Source organism: Mus caroli, unplaced genomic scaffold, assembly GCF_978045245.1.
Source record: "Mus caroli unplaced genomic scaffold, Mus_caroli_1 scaffold_13, whole genome shotgun sequence".
NCBI classification, from domain to species: Eukaryota; Metazoa; Chordata; class Mammalia; order Rodentia; family Muridae; genus Mus; species Mus caroli.
The window spans coordinates 8,771,565-8,792,869 of record NW_028227268.1 but is presented as its reverse complement, the minus strand read 5'-3'; the positions used below and the strand labels follow the sequence as shown (position 1 = coordinate 8,792,869).

Below are 21,305 nucleotides of genomic sequence, written 5' to 3'. Positions count from 1 at the left end.
TTTAAGTTCTTAGCCCAAATCAACCTTCATCCTTTAACTTGCTTCTTACAAGCAAGGAGAAAAATGACTAGCCTCCCCTCTATGGGGACAGACATGACTAACCTCCTCTCTACAGCGACAGGCATGCTCCCACATAGCTAATGCCACCAGTGATAAGGGGTGACTCTTTCCTGTTCCCATTTGCTCTGTCTGTTTTGTTTCTCCCACAGTGGGGATGCAACCAAACCTTTGTGCAAGCCAGGCAATAGGTCTAGCACCAAATGCAGTACTTCCCACAGTCAAAATGACTTTTTAACTGCCTCGTCTTCATAGACAACAGAAAACAAATAACAACAACACATTCTTGCTCTCAAGGCTTTTGCCTTGACCCTGATGACTTCCTATAATGATCCATCCACTCTGTACAATGTTGATTTGTTTCTTTTAAGACAGGGACTCCCATTATGTAGCTATGGATATCCTAGAAACAGCTATGCAGACCAGGCTAGCATTGACCTACCAGAGATCTACCTGCCTCCACCTCCTGTGAGCTGGGATGAAGGGTTTGTGTCACTGCCACCATTTTCTGCAGTGTTGACATGGATATGTGAGTAAGCTTCGTTTCTTCTGAGATATTGAAAGCTCGTTTGTTCCAAGTTTTATACGGGGTCCAAGTTGAAATGGTAATAGTGTGGCTACGTTAGATTAAGTGTATTTTGTAAATTAATTCCATTTGCTTTTGGCCTCTTGTATTTTTAAAGTTTATACCCTAGGGAGTATTTTATAATAAATCACACACACATATATATATATATATATATATATATATATATATATATGTATATATATGCATATCCACATCTTTCCTATATATGGCTATCAGAGAGTTTAACAATTCACATTGTACTCCTCTATATGTTTTTTTAAAGATTTCTTCATTTTATTGCATTGCATGCGTGCTTTGCTCATCTATGGATGTGTGCCCTATGAGTATCAGGTTCCCTTGGAGGTCTGAAGAGGATGTCAGATCCCATCAGACTGGAGTTGTGAATGATTGTGAGCCGCCATGCGTGTGCTGGAGGGTTGAACCCAGGTCCTCTGCAAGAATACGTGCTCTTAATCCTTGAGCCACCTCTCCAGCCTCCTGCGCTGCATCCCTGCGACACGTGTGTGTGTGCCGGCCTCACTCTGCCGTATTCAGAGAACACTGCAAGGGTGACGACTCCCTCTCTCCTTAGGATCACCGGGATAAGCATCTTCAGGGCACGCATCTGGATCAGAAGCATAATCGGTGCTTGGGAAACTAAATGGCAATATGGGAATAAAACTGTGGCAACTAGTGAAAAAACCCTGCTCCTTTGAAACTGATTAAAGTGTGATATGATGGTTGGCTGCAAAACGAGAGACTAATAGTTCAGATCCTAAGAACATATGTCACTGCTATCAAGGAAATACAGGCCTTAGCCTCCCTGGCAGCCAACGGCCAGAAGAGAGACACAATAAATGAATTGTTTTCGCAGGAGAGGCAAAGCATTCCTAGAAACTACATTGTTCCATAAATGTCTTACGTAGTGGCAGTGGGTGACAAGCGGAGCAACGATCCTAGCAAAGACCTGAGAGTAATTGTCACAGTGATTTCCATAAGGCAGGATTCCCAGCCTCAAAACCTGACTTAAAGGGCTAGATTTTCAGGCGGGCATAAGATGACGTGGACCCATTATAATGTGTTGGCCAGGAGAATGGGCAAATGTCTATTTGAAAGTAGGAAGAAGACCAGGAAGAGGAGGAATGGGAAGAGGAGGTGCAAGAGGAGGAGCATCAGGAAGAGCAGGGGGAAGAGAAGCAGGAGGAGAAGCAGAAGGAGCAGTGGAGGGTGGGGAGGAGCAGGATAAGAATCAGGAGGAGGAGTGGGAGGAGGAAAAGGAGTAGGAATTGGAGGAGGAGGAGCAGGAGGAAGAAGAGTGGCCAAAGTAGGAAGAGGAGGAGGCAGATCAAGAAGAGAAGCAGGAGGAAGAGAGGAGGAGGAGGAGGAGGAGGAGGAGGAGGAGGAGGAGGAGGAGGAGGCAGATCAGGAAGAGAAGCAGGAGGAGAGCTTTCTCAGTCTTGGAGCTGCCTTAGCCCAGCACTGGACAGCATGTACCAATTTTCCTGGACAAGCTGTCGGAACCCATGTCTGGTCTCCGTTCAAGAATAAAACAGAACCGGGCCAGAGGTTCAGCACAACTGGTAGAGTGCCTGTCATACAAGCAGAAGACCCTGGGGTCGATCTCCAGCGTTGCATAAACTAAGTGTGGTAGCACACACCTGCAACTCCAGCACTCAGGGGGACCCAGGCTCAAGGCTGAGCTTGGCTTCAGGATGAGTTTTATGTGCCTAGGTATGTGTGTGCTCATGTGTGTATATATGCACACATTTGTACAAGTACACATGTACATGTGCATGTATGTGCATAGAAACCAGAAGTCGGGACATGCTCAATTGCTCTTCATCCTATTTTTTGAGACAGGGTCACTTACTGAACCTTACTGAACCTGAAGCTCCTGGATTTAGCTAGGCTGGCTGGCCACCAAACTCCAGGGATCCTCTTGCTTAAGCTGGGCATAGTGGCTCATGCCTATCATGCTAGTAAAAAATAGTTTTTCAATAAATAAACAAATCAATAGACAAACTAAGAAGCTCCTATTTAAGCTGTATTCTGGTCATGGCAGCAAGACAGCATGACGTTAACCAGAAACTTGGCAAATCAATACAGAAACTGCCTTCCAAATGTATTGCTTTGACTCTTCTCTTCACCTTACATAAGACGTAGGAGAATGACCACGGCAATGTGGAAACTAGTCTTTATTTAACCCAAATGCAAGTGCAGCCTTAGACTGTGGCTTTGGCCAGTGTGGTGGTTTGAATGTGCTTGCCCCATGGGAAGTGACACTGTTAGTCGGTGTGGCCTTGTTGGAGGAAGTATGTCACTATGTAGGTGGGCTTTAAGGTCTCCTAGTGCACAAGCTCCGCTCAGTGAGGAAGAGAGTCCCCTCCTGACTGCCTTCAGATCAAGATGTAGAACTCTGGCTCCCCCAGCACCAAGTCTGCCTGGACGCTGCCATGATTCCTGCCATGATGATAATGGACTGAACCTCTGAACCTGTAAGCCAGCCCCAGTGAAATATTGTCCTTATAAGAGTGGCCTTGGTTGTAGTGTCTGTTCACGGCAATGAAACCCTACCTAAGACAGCCAGGAAGCAGGGCTCTGAGGTCCTGTGTGTCCACAGCCCTTGGCAAGGGTGGTGGGCACCCCGGCTTGCCTGGCATGTGCACATGGGATCATGCAGGGACCCTGGAGCGGCAACTTCCCACTCTGTGAGTTCATGCCAGGGCTTATGCTCACACCCAACAGCGCAATTTGGAAGTGTGCTCTCAGCTTCTGCTACGGCGCGCACCCAGGAACACGATCTGTTGAGCAAAATGTCATCCCATACTGGAGCCCGTGCTAATTATAATGTCATTTTCCCCACTGAGGTGCAGATAATTAAAGGAGAATATTACAGTGTTTTCAAACTCCTGGAGTAAATGAGAGGAGCCTTGAAGTCACCTGCTGGAGATGAGAATTAAAGTGCTCTAAGCTGTCCCCCCTGGAGGTCACCTGACTGGAACTAGAAGATCCTTAAGGACTGAACTAAGGTGCCCCAGAGGAGGAGGGGGTGTGGGAGGAGGAGGACAGGAAGAGGGAGGAGAAAGAGGAAGGAGGAGGAGGGGAGCAAAGGAACTCATGTTCAGCAGGCTCTGCTGTGCTCTACCTTGAGTTGGGCTACACAGCAGGTGGCCCGCCTGCTGCAATAGCTGTTAACTGGCTTCCTAGGGAACTGCTGTTATCGCCAATTTACATCTGCCAACTCTGAGATGCTCATGCCCTTACCCCAAGTCACATGGCTAATAAGACAGCTGGTGGCTTCTAGAGCTAAGTCCAGGCCTTACCGCTTCTAAAGTCTACGCCTGTCTAACCGTGACAGGTCTCGACCACCCTTGCCTGCTGGTGATGGGTGTGGGGAGGGCATACTTCTGGGGCACTCCTTCTGCAACCTTCTGCAGAGCTCCCTTGGGGACAGCCCTGGCTATGGAAGAGGTCTCTCATCCAGGTTGCCCAGCCTAGGCCTGCTGCTGAGCAGAGCCCAGGACATCTGCAGCAAGACGTCTGCCAACATCCCCGGCTGGTGTCACAGACATTGACATTTCATGCCGTTAAAAATAAAATAAAATAAAATAAAATAAAATAAAATAAAATAAAAAAGCAAAACGTGTTCCCTGAACTTTTTGGAAATAGCTGAGATGCTTCACCACTTATCAGTAGAAAAGAGGCCAAGAGCGGGCAGGAGGAAAACAAGCTGAGCAATAACCAGCTCCACCTTAGTGGTTGCTGTGTGGCCCCTAGGCTCCATCTCTGAACTTCTGCATCTCTGTGCCATTAAAGGGGACAGATATCTAAACATGGTCATGGATATTTCCAAGACCTGAGTGAATATTTACCTTTTATTATTGTGGTGGTTTGAATAGGTAATGGCCCCCATAGATTCTTGTGTTTGAATGCTTGGCCCACGGGAGGGTGTGGCCTTGTTGGAGGAAGTGTGTCACTGTAGGGGTGGGCTTTGAGCTCTCCTAGTGCTCAGTGTGGATTCAATCTCCTTCTGGCTGCCTTTGGAACAAGATGTAGAACTCTGAGCTCCTCCATCACCATGTCTGCCTGCACACTGCCAGACACCATGATGATAATTGACTGAACCTCTGATGCTGTGAGCCAGCCCCAATTAAATGGTGTTCTTTTATGTGAGTTGCCTTGGTCATGGTGTCTCTTCACAGCAATGAAACCTGAACTAAGACAACTGTCCTTGATAATTCAAGGTTATGTGTGGCGATGACCTGCTGGCTGAGCCTGTATCACTGATTGCTGAGAACGACACCCAATGTCCAGAAACAAAATGTCACTTAGCAGTGATTACACCATGTTTTTCCTGGGAAAATCCGTACCTAATAATAGAGTGTTCTGCCCAGCCTTTGCCCCAGGAAAATGAGACACACCATGCTTTTCTCTGTAACTACCGGCCTCTTGCAAGCACACCCCCCCCCGCCCCCATCTTGTTCTGAGTGCTGGCCCTCCAAAGCCACCCTTTCTACACATGAAGACCATGTCTGAAGCACACAGAAGCCTGTGCCTTATGGGATCAGTAGAATCCTGACTTTCAGTGGTCCAATAAAAATCTAAACCCAAAAGTGATCAGTACTCTTTAAAGAGTGGGATTCATAAACACCCCACTAATCCTTCCTTGAGTGGAGCTGTGATCAGTCCTCAATTACAATACACTGAGAACATATATGGCTGGTGGTAGAGAACAAAGTGGGAGGAGTTTAAAAAAGGAAACAGGGACATGGAGGGAACAGGGACTCCATAGGAAGACCATCAGAGTCAACTAACCTGTATACCCTTGGAGGGACCCAGAGACTGAACCACCAACCAAAGAGCATCATGGGCTGGACAGAGGCATCCTGCACATCTGTAGCAGATGTGCAGCTTGGTCTTCATGAGGGTCCCCCAACAGCTGGAGCAAGGATCTTACCCTGACTCTTGTTTGCCTGCCTGTGGATCCTGTTCCTCTTAACTGTCTAACGGCCTCGTCCGTCTGGCCTCAGTGGGAAAGGTTGTACCCAGTGGTGCTGTGACTTGAGGGGCCAGGGTGGGTTGGTACCCGGGGGGGAACCTTCCCCTTCTCGGAGGTGACAGGAAAAAAATATCATCCCCTCCCCCCCAAATGAAAAGTAAAACAAGAATTCATGGACTTAAAAGAATGAAAAGGTTTCCCTGGGACCCAGCAGTTCCGCCCCAAGGTATGATAGCATCAGACCATGTCCACCATATTCCTACTCAAACTGAAAATGGCAGAAGAAAGCTGAACACCCAGGAGCTGATGGATACAGGCCCAGCGACACTCGTCCGCATGGATGCCGCTTCTCTTGTTCCTATGACAAAGCCACTTCAGAGTCTATTTCAGCTCATGGTTAGAGGGGATACAGTCCTCCAGGGCAGGGAAGCCATGGAGACGGGCATGGGAGGCAGCTGACCTCACTGCACCCTCAATTAGGAAGCAGGGAGAGATGAACGCTGGGGCTCAGCCCCTTCTCTTTTGGATTCAGTGTCCAGCCCTCTGGCTGGGGTCCACCACCCTGTAATCCAGAGGTGGGTCTCCAGATGCAGAGCCATGGGTGGCAACCACCCACCTCACATCCCAGAATGAAGACTGTTCTGGGCTTAAAGGAGAAGCAGAAACCAACATAAATGCGGTACAAGAAAAATGACAAACAAGCCAAGTGAAAGAAAGTAGCTGCAGCAGGCCGCATGCGCAGTGCAGGGCACAGTCTGTGGGAGGACAGAGTACAGAGGAGATCGAGGTGGAAGGGAGCGCAGAGGTGGGAAACCACTGCTGCTAGGCATGTGGTTTCTCTACAGGATGGGGAGAACATAGGTATTGGACGTGGTGATAATTTCATGTGGGAGAATGTTGTATGATGGGGTCCCCGGGAAAGAGAGGAAACGAAACACTTGATTATCTTGTTACCTTCAGTATTAGGTAAAAGAGAGCCAGGAGTCCATTTGCCATGAGCATCTTTTTGGTCACTGAGAGTGGTGATTTAAATAGAGAAGCGGGGGGGGGGGGGGGGAGACGGACGGCACGGGGGGGGGGGGTGTCCACAGGATTGAGACGGGAGCTGCTATGGTTGAAGCCTGAAATGGGCTCATGTTTTGGATGCTTGGTCTCTGCTGGTACCTCTGTTTAGGGAGGTGAGGCTTAGAAGTAGGGCATGTATGTGCACATGTGTGTGTGTGTGTGGGGGGGAGTTGCCTGTACCTTATCTTGGGGTCCTGTCACCTCTGTCAAAGACCAAGGTGGTGTTTGCTATGCCTTCTGCCACTGTGACGGACTAAATCCATAGTGGGACAAAAAAAAATGTTCTTCCCCCTGAGCCCAAAATCCTTACTTAAGAGTCTGTGAGGTACTGAAGTAACAGTGGCATACACATGACCAATACAGCAACACCCCCATGGTACCCTCACTATGCACACACATGCATACACTTGCACGTGTGTGTGCACATATACAGAAGAGAGAAAGACAGACAGTCAGACAGAGGCAGAAAGACAGAGAGAGGGAGGGAGGGAGTAGGGGAGAGAGAGAGACAGAGATAGAGAGAGTGTGAGCAAGCCCAGACAATACCTTTTGAACCTCACCCACCCTCTCACTGGATAAGGCACAGTGAATAAGTGGCAGTGTGCACCCAGCGATGGTGGCAGTGGCGGTGGCGGGTATAGAGAAGGCCAAACAGAAGCAGCCTGGGAATGGGAAAGGAAGAAGACAGGGCTAGAGTTCAAGGGAATCCCAGGGGAAGAGGAAAACCCTGGAAGACTGGAGCTCATTGGCTCTGGCCAGCACTGCACTGACTGCTTAGGTTTCTGTGGCTCAGCAAATGAGAACTACAGAAACCTCTGAGTTCTGACGCTTAAGCCTATGAAAACCGCCCTCTAGGCAGGAGAGAACGATCAGATTCCCGTTGTCCTGAGTTACCTGCGGAGGGGCTCTGCATGCAGTCTGCAAAGGTTCAAACAAGAACTTGGCAGGGGGAGATTGAACACACACAGCAACAGGACATAGAGTGACAGCCATGCAGAAACCTGAAGAAGCTGGAAGGGACAGGACATGGATGTCCCAGACCCGCCCTGGAGTCTCCTGCAAATCAGAACCTTGTCAACTACTTAAGAACGGATTTAAGAGCTTTGACTTCCACGACTGTAGGAGAATAAGTCTGATCTTTTGGCTTTGTTTGTTTGTTTGATTGTTTGTTTGTTTGTTTTTAAAGTCATTATGTTAGTAAAAAGTTGTTAAAGCAGCTGCAGTTGACTAATACAGCCCTTTATCATATTTTTTTTGATTTATTTATTTATTATATGTGAGTACACTGTAGCTGTCTTAAGACGCACAGGCGTCAGATCTCGTTACCGATGGTTGTGAGCCACCATGTGGTTGCTGGGATTTGAACTCCGGACCTTTGGAAGAGCAGTCGGGTGCTCTTACCCACTGAGCCATCTCACCAGCCCGCCTTTATCATATTTTTAACACAAATGTTGGTGTTAGTAGATGGCTTTGAGGAGGTCATTACATCATCAGGATAGAGCCCTTGGGAGTGAGATGAATTACACACACACACACACACACACACACACACACACAGACACGACCCCAGAGAGTTCTTATCCCTGCTCCACAATGCAAGAACACCAGGCTAGCCCAAATAAGATCCTTCTCTGTCTTAAACGCCTAATTTCCCCCCTCTACTTCCACCACATGATGACACCAGGCTAGCCCTGCTGTTGAGACTCAGGGATCCTGAAGTGGCTAACTCACCTGGGGACATGCCCTTCCCCAAACCCACTTTTATCTCATCACAAGTAAGGGTAGCTTTTTTCATAGGGAAGTTTGGATCTAAATCTGATAAAACCATGAAGAAAATAAAAGTTAGTTATAACCCTCAGGAACAGCCAGCCGGCATTAATATTTTGTTTTCTAAATTTGTTCTTGAGTTCCCTGAAACTAAAATCACTTCTGACTCAAATCCCGAGCATTCCTTTGAATGCCATTATTAGAAACCAGCAATGATGACAAGCCAAATAATTAAAATCAACTGCTGTGCTGTCCTGGAGACACAAACAGCAGCCCCCGGGTCTCTAGATCACAGCAACAACTGTCAAATGAACTCGGCTCTTGACTGTAAGGAGAGGGGATGAGAAAATTAGTTGTGCAGGCTCCGCTATGGGTCTCCATAATCAGCCTCCCGGGTGAAGGCAGAGGGCCTGCCATTCACTCCCAGAATCCATATGACAAATTGAGTGTGGCAGAACGCACTGCAGTGCCCGATCCAGGCAGGAGGGCATGAGTGGATCCCTATGGCTTACAGGTCAGCCAGTTTAGCCTCATCACTGAGTCTCGAGGCCTGGTGAGAGAGCCGGCCTCAAAGAGTAAAGTGAAGGGTGATAGAGGAAGACACTGGACATCATCCTCCAACCTCCATTTCATGCCCATGTGTGCAACACCACACCCCCACACCTCCACACACACACACACACACTCACGTACGCACCAAAAATATCTGCCCTTCGCCCACCTGGCAACCAACACAGAAAGACAACTGATCTCTCAGCTCTTGACTAGCCCCTGCTCTCCTGGAATGGAGGTAGGAGCCAATGTACCCATCTTTCCTGGTGCTGGAGTATGGAGTCGCCATGGACTGGGTTGGAGCTCCAGTACATGCCGTGTGTGAAATTGGGCTGATAGAAGAACGCGGTGGTGACCTTTTGGAAAGATGCCCCATTTAACAGGAAAGCACACAGATTTCCAGTATACAATGGTGCGCGTCACATCAAAGGGAGACACCACACACCCCTGCTGTCAGGACACTCTGCCTTGCCTCCACCCAAAGCATTGGAACCAGATGACTAAACCCATGAGCCAAGGTAACCTTTTTTCCCCTTTGACTTGATTTCTCTCTGGTGTTTTGTCACGGCGGTGACGGTAGCTAACAAAGGTCTATAACTTAAGTGAAGTCCTGGAAGATGGAGAAGCTTGGAGGCTCAGGGATTCATCTGTCCACACATGTAGGTCTTACACATTAACTCAAGTGCCTTGGGTTAGTACCAATGCCCTCAGGCATGTGGTCACACTACAGAACACTCCAAGGCCAGGCCACCCATTAATAAGCTCTCTCACTTCTTTCCACATTACAGTACAATTTGTTTTTTTTAAACAGAGTGTCATTCTCAGGATGTACAAAACTGAAGCCACAAAGACAAAAACTTCAAAAAAAAAAATCAATTATCCATTAAGTCACTGTGGAAAGTCTATCTGAAAACCCAGAGACTTGGAGAATGTCAAAAGATGCACCTAAATTTTTAATAAACCATAAAGGATGGTGTTATAAGAAGAGACCTCTTCAAAGGCGGCTGGCACTGGACAGGCTCTTAAAAATGACTCCTGTCAGAGAGCACATTCCACAACTGACAGGAACCGTGGGTGAGTTATCCACTTCAGGCGACAGCAGAGACCAGAGACCTGAGAAATGAACCTTGCCGGGGACTTCAGAGTTAGGTAATTTTGTTTTCCAGACAGGGTTTCATATAACTCAGGCTGGCTTCAGACTTGCTGTGTAGCTGAGGATGACCTTGAACTCTTGATCCCCCTGCCTCTGCCTTCCAGCAGAGAGTACACGGGTGTCTGCCTCTGCTCTGCCTTCCAGCGTGCAGAGAGTACACGGGTGTGCCACCGGGCCCGGTTTATGCACTTCTGAGCATCAGCCTGAGGGCTTCATGCATATTAAACTACACCCCACCTCCAGAACAGCACCCCAGCCCCCGGAGTGTTATACTCTGTGTACTTAGGCCTTTGGTGATGTCCTACAGTGCTAAGGATTTAGAGGGCAGTCAGCTGCTGCCTCAGTTGCTTTTCTGTTGTTGTATAAAATGCCCCCACAAGAGCAGCCTCTGAGAAGGGCTTCTCTGGGTTCGTAGTGTAAGAGCACATCTATCAAGGTGGCAGGGAACTCAAAGGGCAGGAGCTTGGAGTATCTGGTCACATACAGCCCCCCCACCCCAGCCCCACCCCCTTACAAGGAAGCAGAGAAGACTGAGGATTCTATTTAGCTACTTATCATGTAGTCCAGGAGCCGCCCAGAGAATGGTGCGCTTTGCTGGCTTTTAGGGTGGGTCTCCCCACCTCAATGAAGCTAATACACATAATCCCTTTCAAGCGTACAGAGCGTAAATAACCCCTCATGGGTTTGTCTTCTCCGTGATTCCATTGCTAACATGGAAAGTGCCGATGAGTCGCAGTTTCCCCCTGTAGTCAGACTCGAACCTGTGTACCCAGCCCTCTGCTCAGGATCTTCCCTGCCTGGTGGAAGCTAAGCCTCACCATCTGCATTTCAGCCCCCATCCTCTTAGCTCAGCTCCCGTTTTCTTCCTAGAAGATCTTAACCACAACCCAATGCCTGTAACTGGTCACCTCACAGCCTTGGGGTTCCCCCTGGCCCATCTCCCCTCATACGTCTTCGTCAGTCTGTCTGCCACAACCTTAACAGTCAGGAAGATAGCGTGGTTGTGCTATGTGTGGTACAGGCTCCTCTGGAGGCAGCCTGGTACCCAGTGCATTGTTGGAAAGCCTGCTTTGTAGACATTTTCAAGTCCCTTGAAGAAACAAGCACTACTATGACATACCATAAGCCGGTATCCTCACTGGACCTGACTCTGAGTCCACTAGATGGACCTTCATTCTTATTGGTTAACTAAAGGTCTTGAATGAGCAGTTATACCGTGGGTGACAGGAAGACATAGGTAACCCTGCTTCTGCAATGATTGGTATTTTACAGGCTGGAGGAGATTCAGGAGTCCTCAGACTTCCAACGGGCAAAGTAGAGTCTCTGGCTATCGTGACCAGGGCCCCCAACACTGCAAACCCGGCTAGGTCTTTTTGAACTGTGTGCTGGGGTCCTGTATCTAAGACTCCACCTGAAGACAGACTAAATTGGGAGCTGTAGGAAAATTAGCCACAAATGTCTGCATCTGACCCAGAAAGGGCTGAAGGGCCAAGAGGGAGATGGCAGAGAGATGGGCAATGAGGAAAACTCTAAGAAAAGCCACCTATGCAAGATTACATGATCCAAATTGCTTTAACTACAATGGAAATTACCAGAGATACACGTCTCTCTCCTCCTGGAGAAAAAAAGCCTGGCTTAAAAGTGATCTGGTGCAGTCTTTTTGGTAGATTCCATATGTACCAGACTATAATAACACAGACAAGGCTTCTTTGCACAGATAAAAGTTACCAAGTTCCCATGAGGGATAACCCCATTCTGCCTGTGTTCTCTGCCTCGGCAAAACTAAGCGGCGAGACAGTGGAGTAACAGCCACATGGGCCTTAAGAGGAAAACACCGTCACTCTAGAGAGCCTTGGCCAGCTGCACCGACGGTCCTGTCATAGACACCAGACGGGATCAACGAACTCTGTGGATTTGGAAAACAAATCGCCTAGGACAGCTCCCAGGGAAGGCAACTGCGCATGCTCTAGGATGACTCCCTGCCCCTCCCCACCCGAAGGCAACTGCGCATGCTCAGATTTCAGCAAAAGATGGGTGGGAACGATTAACAACCCAAGACTGACAAAGGCATGGTTGAAAGACCTGAGGAGCCCACACAATGGCCCCCATCGGTCAAATGCTCAGAAGGCCCAAGCATGGTACGGCGATGTGCATGCTTCATTTAAGTCTCAAAAGACACCGTTGGCAGATTAGTCCTATGTCAGTGATGAGAAAACCAAACAGCATCTAGAGATAACCTCGTCAGTGGGTAGCCGAGCTAGAATCCCACACTGTGTCCCCAGCAGCTTGGGACCTTTCATGTTTATTTTTGTGGTAGCCTTAGTGTTTGTTATTTTAAGCTTATCTATATCTTCCAGTTGCTCTAGAAGAAACAGTATTTCTTTCACTTAATAGTATTTGTTTAAAAGATAGTATCTTTTAAATAAAGCACCACGAAGTTACATCCAAAGACATTTAATAAGTTACTCTGTAATAGGAAGAGGGCTCTACAAAGAGCGCATACATGTGAAACGTTTGTTAATCAAGGCAGAACTTTATATTGTTTTCTAGGTATATGCACAGTGGCGTGCATGTTTGTGGGTGTACATGTTTGTGTGTGGGTCCGCATATGTGTAAGTTTGTATAAAAGCTAGAGATCAGCCTTAGGTGTCGTTTCTCAGCTCTGTCTATTTAATTTTTGGTAACAACGTCATCTCTCGCTGTCCTATAACTCACCAAGCCAGCGTATCTCAACCTGTGCACGGCTCACCACCCCTTTGGGGGTGAGATGACCCTTTCACAGGAGATGCCTAAGACCATTGGGAAACACAGATATTTACATTACAACTCAATACAGTAGCAAAACTAGTTACGACGTAGCGATGAAAATAAGTTTATGGTTGGGGTCACCACAACATGAGGAACTGTACTAAAGGGTCACAGCACTAGGAAGGTTGTGAACCACTGCACCAAATAAGGTAATTTGATGAGCTGATGAACCCTGAAAGTGTTCCTGTCCTCGCCTCCCCAGTGCTGAGTTGATAGTCATATGCCACCACGTCCATCTCTCTCACTTGGGTTCTGTGGGTGAAACTCACACTTGCACACCAAACCCTTCACAGACTGAACTATCCCCCAAGTCCCCGAATTCAACGTCTCTTAAAAACCATCGGTCGGTCAGAACTGGAGACCTCCAGCTTTCTATCCTAGCAATCACGGAGGTTACGAAACAATGTTCCACACAATCTGGGACCCCTGGATCAAAACAGCAGAGGCCGTGTAAAGGAACTGGAATGGAACAAAGATCACTGTGGAATGAATCACCCATAGCATAGAGTGGCCTCCGCTCCCCTCCAAATAGGACTCAGGTCATTACGGACTCTTTTCAGCTGCACAGCTGTGTGGACACCGGATGCCTCAGTCCTCAGGCAGGTGGCAGATAGCCCCAAGACCAGTGCTTACCTGGAATGTTGTGTATGGTGATGGCCAGGATGAGCAGAGCAATCCTCCTCCAGCTGCTCCCCCCAGGCTGCCCTGAGCTCCCGTGCACCGGTCCTGAGGGGGCCACTCCCTCTGCGAGGTCAGTAGCCGCCACCTTCTTCCTCTGGTATACCTCGCCATTCTCACGCTTGTCTGTGCGGAAAGGAGGATGGAGAGAGAGGGGCTGTAAAAATGTGCATACTGACTTCTGGACAAGCAGCAGCAAGAGGAAGCTTCCAAGCCAGGGACCACCCTACATCTAGACAGCTGTGGACCAAGAATCTCTTGATGGCTCTGCCACTCCTTCACACAGCCATTCAGCAAGCACGCAGGAGCCAGACAGTCTGCACCTGGAGTCTTGGTTCTAAGAAGGGTGAAGATTCAGATTCCATATAAAAAGAGGGACCTATAGGACTGGTAATGAGCAGAGATTGTAGAATCACGCGATCATTTCTATCTCATGACCTGGCCACACAACAGCTGAGTGACGCTGGCTAACCAAATATTTCACTGCGCTGTACTGTTGCTCCCTGATTCGAGACAATGGAGCATGGAAACCTTTCCTGGTGGGGATTGGGGGGTGGGGGTGGGGTGGATGGATGGTGGTGGCTGGGGGGGTTATCAGAAGGGAGAGACGTCTTGGGTGAATGGATGCTGTTGACTCATAGGCACGGGCCATGTCAAGCATCAACACTGGAGCCCCACATGAGTGGCAAAGCCTTCCCTGGGTGAGTCCCAGAGGAAAGGAAAGGCTTTCCTGGAGTCTGAGTGTGAATGTGGACAGTGTGTGAAGGAAATGTTCACTAAAGCTCCTCCTATCCCACTCCCCAAGATAATGGCCTGAAGACTGCCCCCCTACAGACTCCTACTTGGTTAGCTCAACCTGCTTTCTTGTCCAGTAATGACCCAGTTGCATATAATTACCTTCCTCTGTGGCCAACTGCACATAGGTGACCCACCGGGTTTCTGGGGTGCTGCAGTGTCTCCATCGGAGATCCCACCTCACCTGATCGCAGCTTTTATATGCCAGCATGTCTGTATGTTGGTCATTTCTTCATTCCCTCATCCCTCCTGAGCACCAGGCAAGGAAGACTCAACAAGAGAGATCATGGAAGTGCTTGCACTACTCTAAGTGCTGACTGCATGGATTGATATCGCTGGTAACATGTTCCCTTTCTTCAAGAGCTCTACAGAATGATGAATGTGACCCTGCCCCTGGTCATCCTGAGACCTCAGATGTCAGGCTCAGCCAGTCAGATTCCCTCTCCCAGAACACAGGGTGACTCGAAGGTGTGGGTGCTGAAGCTGACAAAGTGGTTTAAGAGCAGCTGTAGAAGAATAGGAGACAAAGGCAGCTGAGCAGATGGACAGAAGGAAGCAATGTGTGCCAGTAAGCAAAGACAGGCAAGCACCCAGCCAAACAGACAGACAGACAGACAGACAGAAATACATGGCAGCCCATGTCCTGAGGACTGCTTAGGGTCTGGGGTCATAGACTGACCATCTGAAAATTCCCACTTTGATTTGATTAGCAGGCATGTTGATTCTTGTTCCCAATTCCAGCCCTTGGGAGGCTGAGGCAGGAGGATAGGCTGGGATACATAAAAGTGTTTCAAAAAAAAAAAGTTCTCCTGGTTTGGACTAGAGTGCTGATGCTTCTTAGACAGACTGTCATCTTAACAGTGTTTCTCAATGCATGGCTTAAAGGCCATTGTCCCCAGGTTGTCTGTTTATTCCAAATGGACATCTGTAGGTAAATGTGATCGCAAGAACAAGAATTGTGGGCTTGGTAGACACAGACCTAATAAGAGCCTAGAGCATCTTGGGCAGAGCCGAAGAGCTAAGAGTATGGCAGCCGCACATTGCACTTTGGGCTCACCCTCTCTGGAGAACTGCAGTGACATTGATTAGTCTAGTTCGTTTCTGTAGCTGTGATAAAATACTCTGACAAAAGGACATCTTAGGAGAGAAGGGGGTTCTTTTAGCTCACAATTCCAGGTGATAGCCCTTATTACACCACGGCGGGAATTTAAAGAGCTAGTCACTGAATAGCCAGTCAAGGGCAGAGAGCAGGGAGTGCACATGTGCTCACTTGCTTGGGCTCAGCTCTATTTCACCACCCTATTACAGTTCTAGATGCCTGCCTAGGGCATGGTGCCGCCCACAGTGGAGTGTGTCTTCCCACAACAAGTAATGAAGACAATTCCTCACAGACATGCCTACTGCCAGCCCAAAGTTGATAGTCCTTCCTTGAGACTCTCGTCCCGGGTGATTCTAGATGATGTTGTGTTAGCAATCAAAGCAGATGCTGCTGTTGCTATTTTGTGGTTCTGAAGATGGGAGTCCAGAGGCTCTGCCCTCGTTGATAAGGATCTGACAGCGAGCGGCACCGTGCCCACCTACTGTGGATTGTGAACCCACCTTACCCTCACGTGTGTCCAGGTTTGGGGGATCCCTAACTGTGGGAGATGGTAGAAGGCTTACACTCTGGGACTCTGGAGACAACACCATGGTCCATGCCCTTGACTGAGGGTGACAGGGGCCGTCAACATTCATCCTTCCCGTCACCACTCGGGGAACGTCTTTCCAATTTCCAATTTCCAATGGGAAATTCCTGCTATGGGGATGAAAGCAGGGCAAGACCTTCCTCAAATCCAGTTTCAGTGGTAAGGGTGCTGATGAGATGGTTCAGTGCGTAGAAGCACTTGCCAACTAAGCCTGGCAACCTGGATTTGATGTCTAGAACCCATGGTGGAAGAGGACAACCAACTCCTTAGAGCTCTTCTCTAACCTCCAGGCTGTGGCCTCTGAGCCCGACCTCACAGCTGCCACAAACTGATAATAAATGAGATACAATCTAAAATAGAAACACAGAACACCTGTTGGGGTCTCCTGGCCTCTTGCTGTGTGTACATATTTGATTTAATACCTCCTTTGTTACACCTGGCTACTGTGGTTTGTCTCAACTTCTGGGATGCTGGCCCTAAAGAACAGAGTCCCATGGGGCTGGAGAGATAATTCTGCCGTTGCCAGTACCCCAATCATGTGGGTAACTTCCTGTAACCCCAGCTCCAGGCGATCCAGTGCCCTCTTCCGGACTCTGCAGACAACCACACTCATAGAGACACATGCATATAATTTTTTTTAATCCTTTTTAAAAGAGAAAGAAAGCAGAGGAGAGACAAGGGAAGAGGAATGGAGAGAATGAAAGAAAGGAGGGCTGGGCAGGGGAGAGGAGGGAAGGGGAATGAAGCGGGGAAGGGAAGGAAGGCCTTATACTGATCCTTCACAGTGCTTAACGCATAGCTGGCCTCTAGAGGACGCATCTCAGTGGGACAGCAGCTCTTCCTGAGCAACCCTTGGAGTTCAATTCAGGCTGTGTGGTATCCACACTGTATGAAAGAGAGAGTGTGTGTGTGTGTGTGTGTGTGTGTGCGCGCACAGAGCAATGTTCCTATCCCATTGGTCCCATCTTCAATGCCAGACATACTAGGTAGGCTTCCTGAATGTATGCATAGGTGTTTCTCTGTGTACAAGACCGGAAGTAGTTTTATACACCTATGTTAATAACATCTAGATGACCCAGACTGCAGAGGCTGGTCAAGAGTTCCCAGAATTCCAAGCTCCCCATCTAGAGGCATGTGGGGAGCGGGCGTGGCAGCAGTCCCAAGATGGCGCCCGGGACTGCAGCCAAGTCTTATGACTTGCACCTGACTTCCTCATACACCTGAAAATAAGCCACGACCATCGTGAGAACTGCGCAGGTGCACCATGGATGCAAGGTTGGGCCATATGACGAGTGACGATTCTGGCCAATGGACTGGGCTGACGGGGCATGGTTGAGAGGTTATATAAGGGATTGCGATTGGGGGCAGATATACACACACAAGGGAGATACACACACACACACACACACACACACACAAAAGATATACACACACAAGAGACTATTCCTAGAGAGAGATTCATGCATGCATGTTGAAAGGTTCCTGAATAAACTGAATAAACTGCTTTGAGAAGAACTTAGTGTCCCCGTTGTCACTCCTTTCTGCTGGTCAGAATCAGGAGCGACAGAGGCACAAGGGGACAGCTTGAGTGCTATCCATGAGCGCAGTCCCTGCTTCCATGCTTCCTCTTCCCTGACACCAAGGCTGGAGTTCTCTCTTCCCTGCACTCCAGTAGATGACACTGGGTGAGCACAGACCTGGAGCCATGGGCTGAGCGAATGGTTGTCTGCTGCCAGGGACACAGCTGCCCCGGTAACATGGCAAGCTCTGACATCCTCCCTGTGGTGCCGCGGAGCCATCTTGATCAGCAACCACAATGTAAGTCACAATCCACGCTGCAGCCAAACATGCACAGATGGTGTGGGAGCGTGGCTGTGTCCTCAAGGATTCGAGACACATCTAGGGAGGTGGATGTGGAGCTAGCCTCCTCTTTTGTAGACCATGGGCCCAGCCACACGAGGCCACAGATGGTCTGTGGTTCCTGAGAGGGCTGGTTGGATCCAGTGGGCCCAGTGATGGAATCTCAGACCTCCCACGAATACAGAAATGCTAATTAACAGATCACCAGCCACGAAAGAGCATGACTAAAAATCCCCAGATCTCACTGGAGGAGAGTTCATTAGGATAACACAAGAGGCAAGTGCTTACCTACTGAGCGCACAAAGCTCCAAATCCCTGAGAAAGAGCTTATTTCTAAGGCCTTGTTATGAAACACAATAATGAGTGGCCAGGGATGCAGAGTGACTGTGTACTGTGTGCTAATGAACAGCATCGGTGAGCAAAACGGAGCTATAGGGGAAGAGGGCTGATGGGGAACGGCTCACTCGGTGTAGCAGTCTGCACGTGTGAGGCTCTGAGTTCGGATCCCCTGAAGCCTTGTAAAAACCTGGCATGAAAGAGGCTGGCAAGGTGGCTGCCAAATGTGATTCCTGGAACCCACATGGTAGAAGGAGAGAAGCAATTTTCCTAAGCTGTTCTCTGGCCTCCGAATGCACACACTAAATTATATAAATAAATGTAATTAAGAAAACGTTAAGCCCAGCAGATACCTGTAACGCCAGTGGGAGCACAATGGGACACGGAGATTAAACAGGTTCCTAGACACTTGCTGGCCCGCTGGCCTGGCCTAACTCACTGGAGGGCCAGGCCAAAGAGAAAGCCTGTCTCAAAAAGGTGGGAGCAACCTAAGGAATAACTAAAACCCATGTGCGCCTGCATGCCTGTACATGCACAAGCATGCACAATCATGCGTGTTATGGTTTGCCTGCATGTGTATATATGTGCACTATGTATAGACAGTGTTCACTGGAGCCAGGAAGAGAGAGGCATTGGTTCCTTTGAAACTGGAGTTACAGGTGGTTGAGCCGTCGTGGGTACTGGGAATGGAGCCCAGGTCCTCTGCAAGAGCAGCAAGTGCTCTTAACTGGGGATCCATCTCTCCAGCCTTAGAGAATTGGAGCCCAATTCTTAGAGAGCATTGTTATAGGGCATACTTACAACCAAGCCCCCAATTAAGCTGACTCTCTGAAAACAGTAAGGAAGGGGACATACTAGTGGCTCCTTTTCTTCCATGCTGTCTCCATGTGTATATGCAAGCAAAAATAAATTAAAGGTGGCTGGGCAGCATGTGTCTGTAGCCACAGCGTGGGCGGCGATCTCCAAGCGGCGATCTCCAAGCTCAACGATAGCCCAGCTGAGCCAACGAGCTCCAGGGTTAGTGAGAAAGCCTACACACGGACACAAAGGAACATACGAATATGCACACTGCACATATCATATATAATTACAGTAAAGAATAGGTGTCAGAAAAGACACTCCCACACCCCAACACGGTTTCTGTCCCTACCCACCCAGTCCCTTGTCCACCCTGTGCATGTGGATTCTGTCTTCCTGCATGTCTGGACTCAGGGCTGTCACTGCACGGAGAAAGGATGGAAGGGCCACAGTGCCTGCTGTGGAACCACAGCTCTATCAGCGTGCTACTTGCTTGTCTACTGTGGAGGCCATATATGGCAGAAAGTGTTTTAATTGGGCTGACAGTTCCAGAGGGTTAGTCCATGATGGGGGATGGGAGGGGGGTGAAGGCATGGCAGCAGGAATAGCTGAGAGCTTACACCTCAAACCACAAGCAGGAGGCAGGAAGCACACTGGGAAGGCACAAATCATCTGAAACCTCAAAGTCTGCCCCCAGTGACACTCCTCCTTTCAACAGGGCCACACCCTCTAATCCTTCCCAGACAGTTCCACCAGCTGATGGCAAAGGATTTAAACATACTTTTTATGTTTAAATAGGCCTGTGGGTCCATTCTCATTCAGGCCACCAGATTCAGTTACTAGTTTCACTCACAAATGCTGCCACTGATTTCCGTTCTGTAAAATGTATGTGCCTAATTATATCTACCTCATGAGATTGTCCCAACGACTGAATGTGGTGCAGTGCCTGGCTCACAAAACACACAGCCCATGGCCCAGTTTTATATTCGCACTTAAGAATGTGGGAGCTTTTTCTCCAGTTCTCATTCTCTGGCATTCTGTTTAATGGTCCTAGGGCTTTTGGCTTAGTTCTGAGCCCATTATTTGCCAGATTATTTCTCTTAAATTTAACCAAAGACTGAACCACCTGCCAAAGAGCATACATGGGCTAGACCTCCCCCCCCCCACATATGTAACAACAGATGTGCAACTTAGTCTTCATGCGGGTCCCCCAACAACTGGAACATGGGCTGTCCCTGACTCTGCTGCCTGCCTGTGGATCCCTTTGCCCTAACTGGGCTGCCTTGTCTGGCCTCAGTGGGAGAGGATGTGCCTAGTCCTTCAGTGACATGATGTGCCATAGTGGGTGGGTTAGTACTCGAAGGGGCTTCCCCCTTCTCCTTTGAAATGGGGAATGGAGGGAAGGACTGTGTGAGGGGGGTTGGGAGGGGGTGGGCTCCGACTAGAATGTAAATGGAATAAATAAATTAATGAATGGGGGAAAAAATTCAAGCTATTACTTTTGCTAAAAAGCTGTAGTGACCACCTCTTGCCACAGGGCGTCCCATGTTTCCATTTCTTCCCATCCAGAATGGGCAAAGCCCCATCCTGTGTGATGTGATGCACCCGACCTTTGTACTTTGGCTTCGTGGACCGTGTTCATCAGCAGAACCCGTAACAGAGCGATGACAGCACTTGCTTCGCTTTCCTAGCATTTGGGTCAGGTAGCTCATGACTACCTGTGACTTAAATTCCAGGGGACACACACCCTCTTCTGGCTTCAGTGGGCAACTGTGCTCACATGTACATACACACACATACACACACACACACACACACACATGAATTCAAGAATAGAAATAAGCAAATGAAAGCACATCCCCTTTGTCCATGTCACGTCATGCTTTCTCTGTTCCACTTCCTCTACAAACTGATCTTGGCCTCATGCTGGTAGACCAGGAGAAGGCTTCAAGAAGAGGGTGAGAAAAACAAAATGAATTCTTGGCTTTTGATCTTCTGGGGGTCTCAGTCCAGATGGTTTAAAGGAGAGAAGGGGTTTCTACGGGGGTGTTTTGCCTTGTGAGTAATTTCGCTGTGTGGTTATCTTTAGAATGTGTTAGGCATTTGAATTGTGACCCCATCTGTCAGGAACCTGGCAGGTAGGTCAGGTGCACAGTGGCAATAAAACTGGCCTGCCATTTGTCA

At 48.7% G+C, this 21,305-nt stretch overlaps 1 protein-coding gene across 7 annotated transcripts in view; it reads right to left on the bottom strand.

The window, feature by feature from the left end:
- Positions 1–21,305, bottom strand: part of Slc39a11 (solute carrier family 39 member 11) — a 404,384-nt gene that overhangs the window by 117,521 nt on the left and 265,558 nt on the right. For all 7 annotated transcript variants that reach the window (XM_029484199.2, XM_029484197.2, XM_085829441.1 and 4 more), the window contains one exon: positions 13,603–13,773. In XM_029484199.2, coding sequence (XP_029340059.1) covers positions 13,603–13,773 — 171 coding nt within the window. The remainder of the gene's footprint in view (positions 1–13,602; positions 13,774–21,305) is intronic.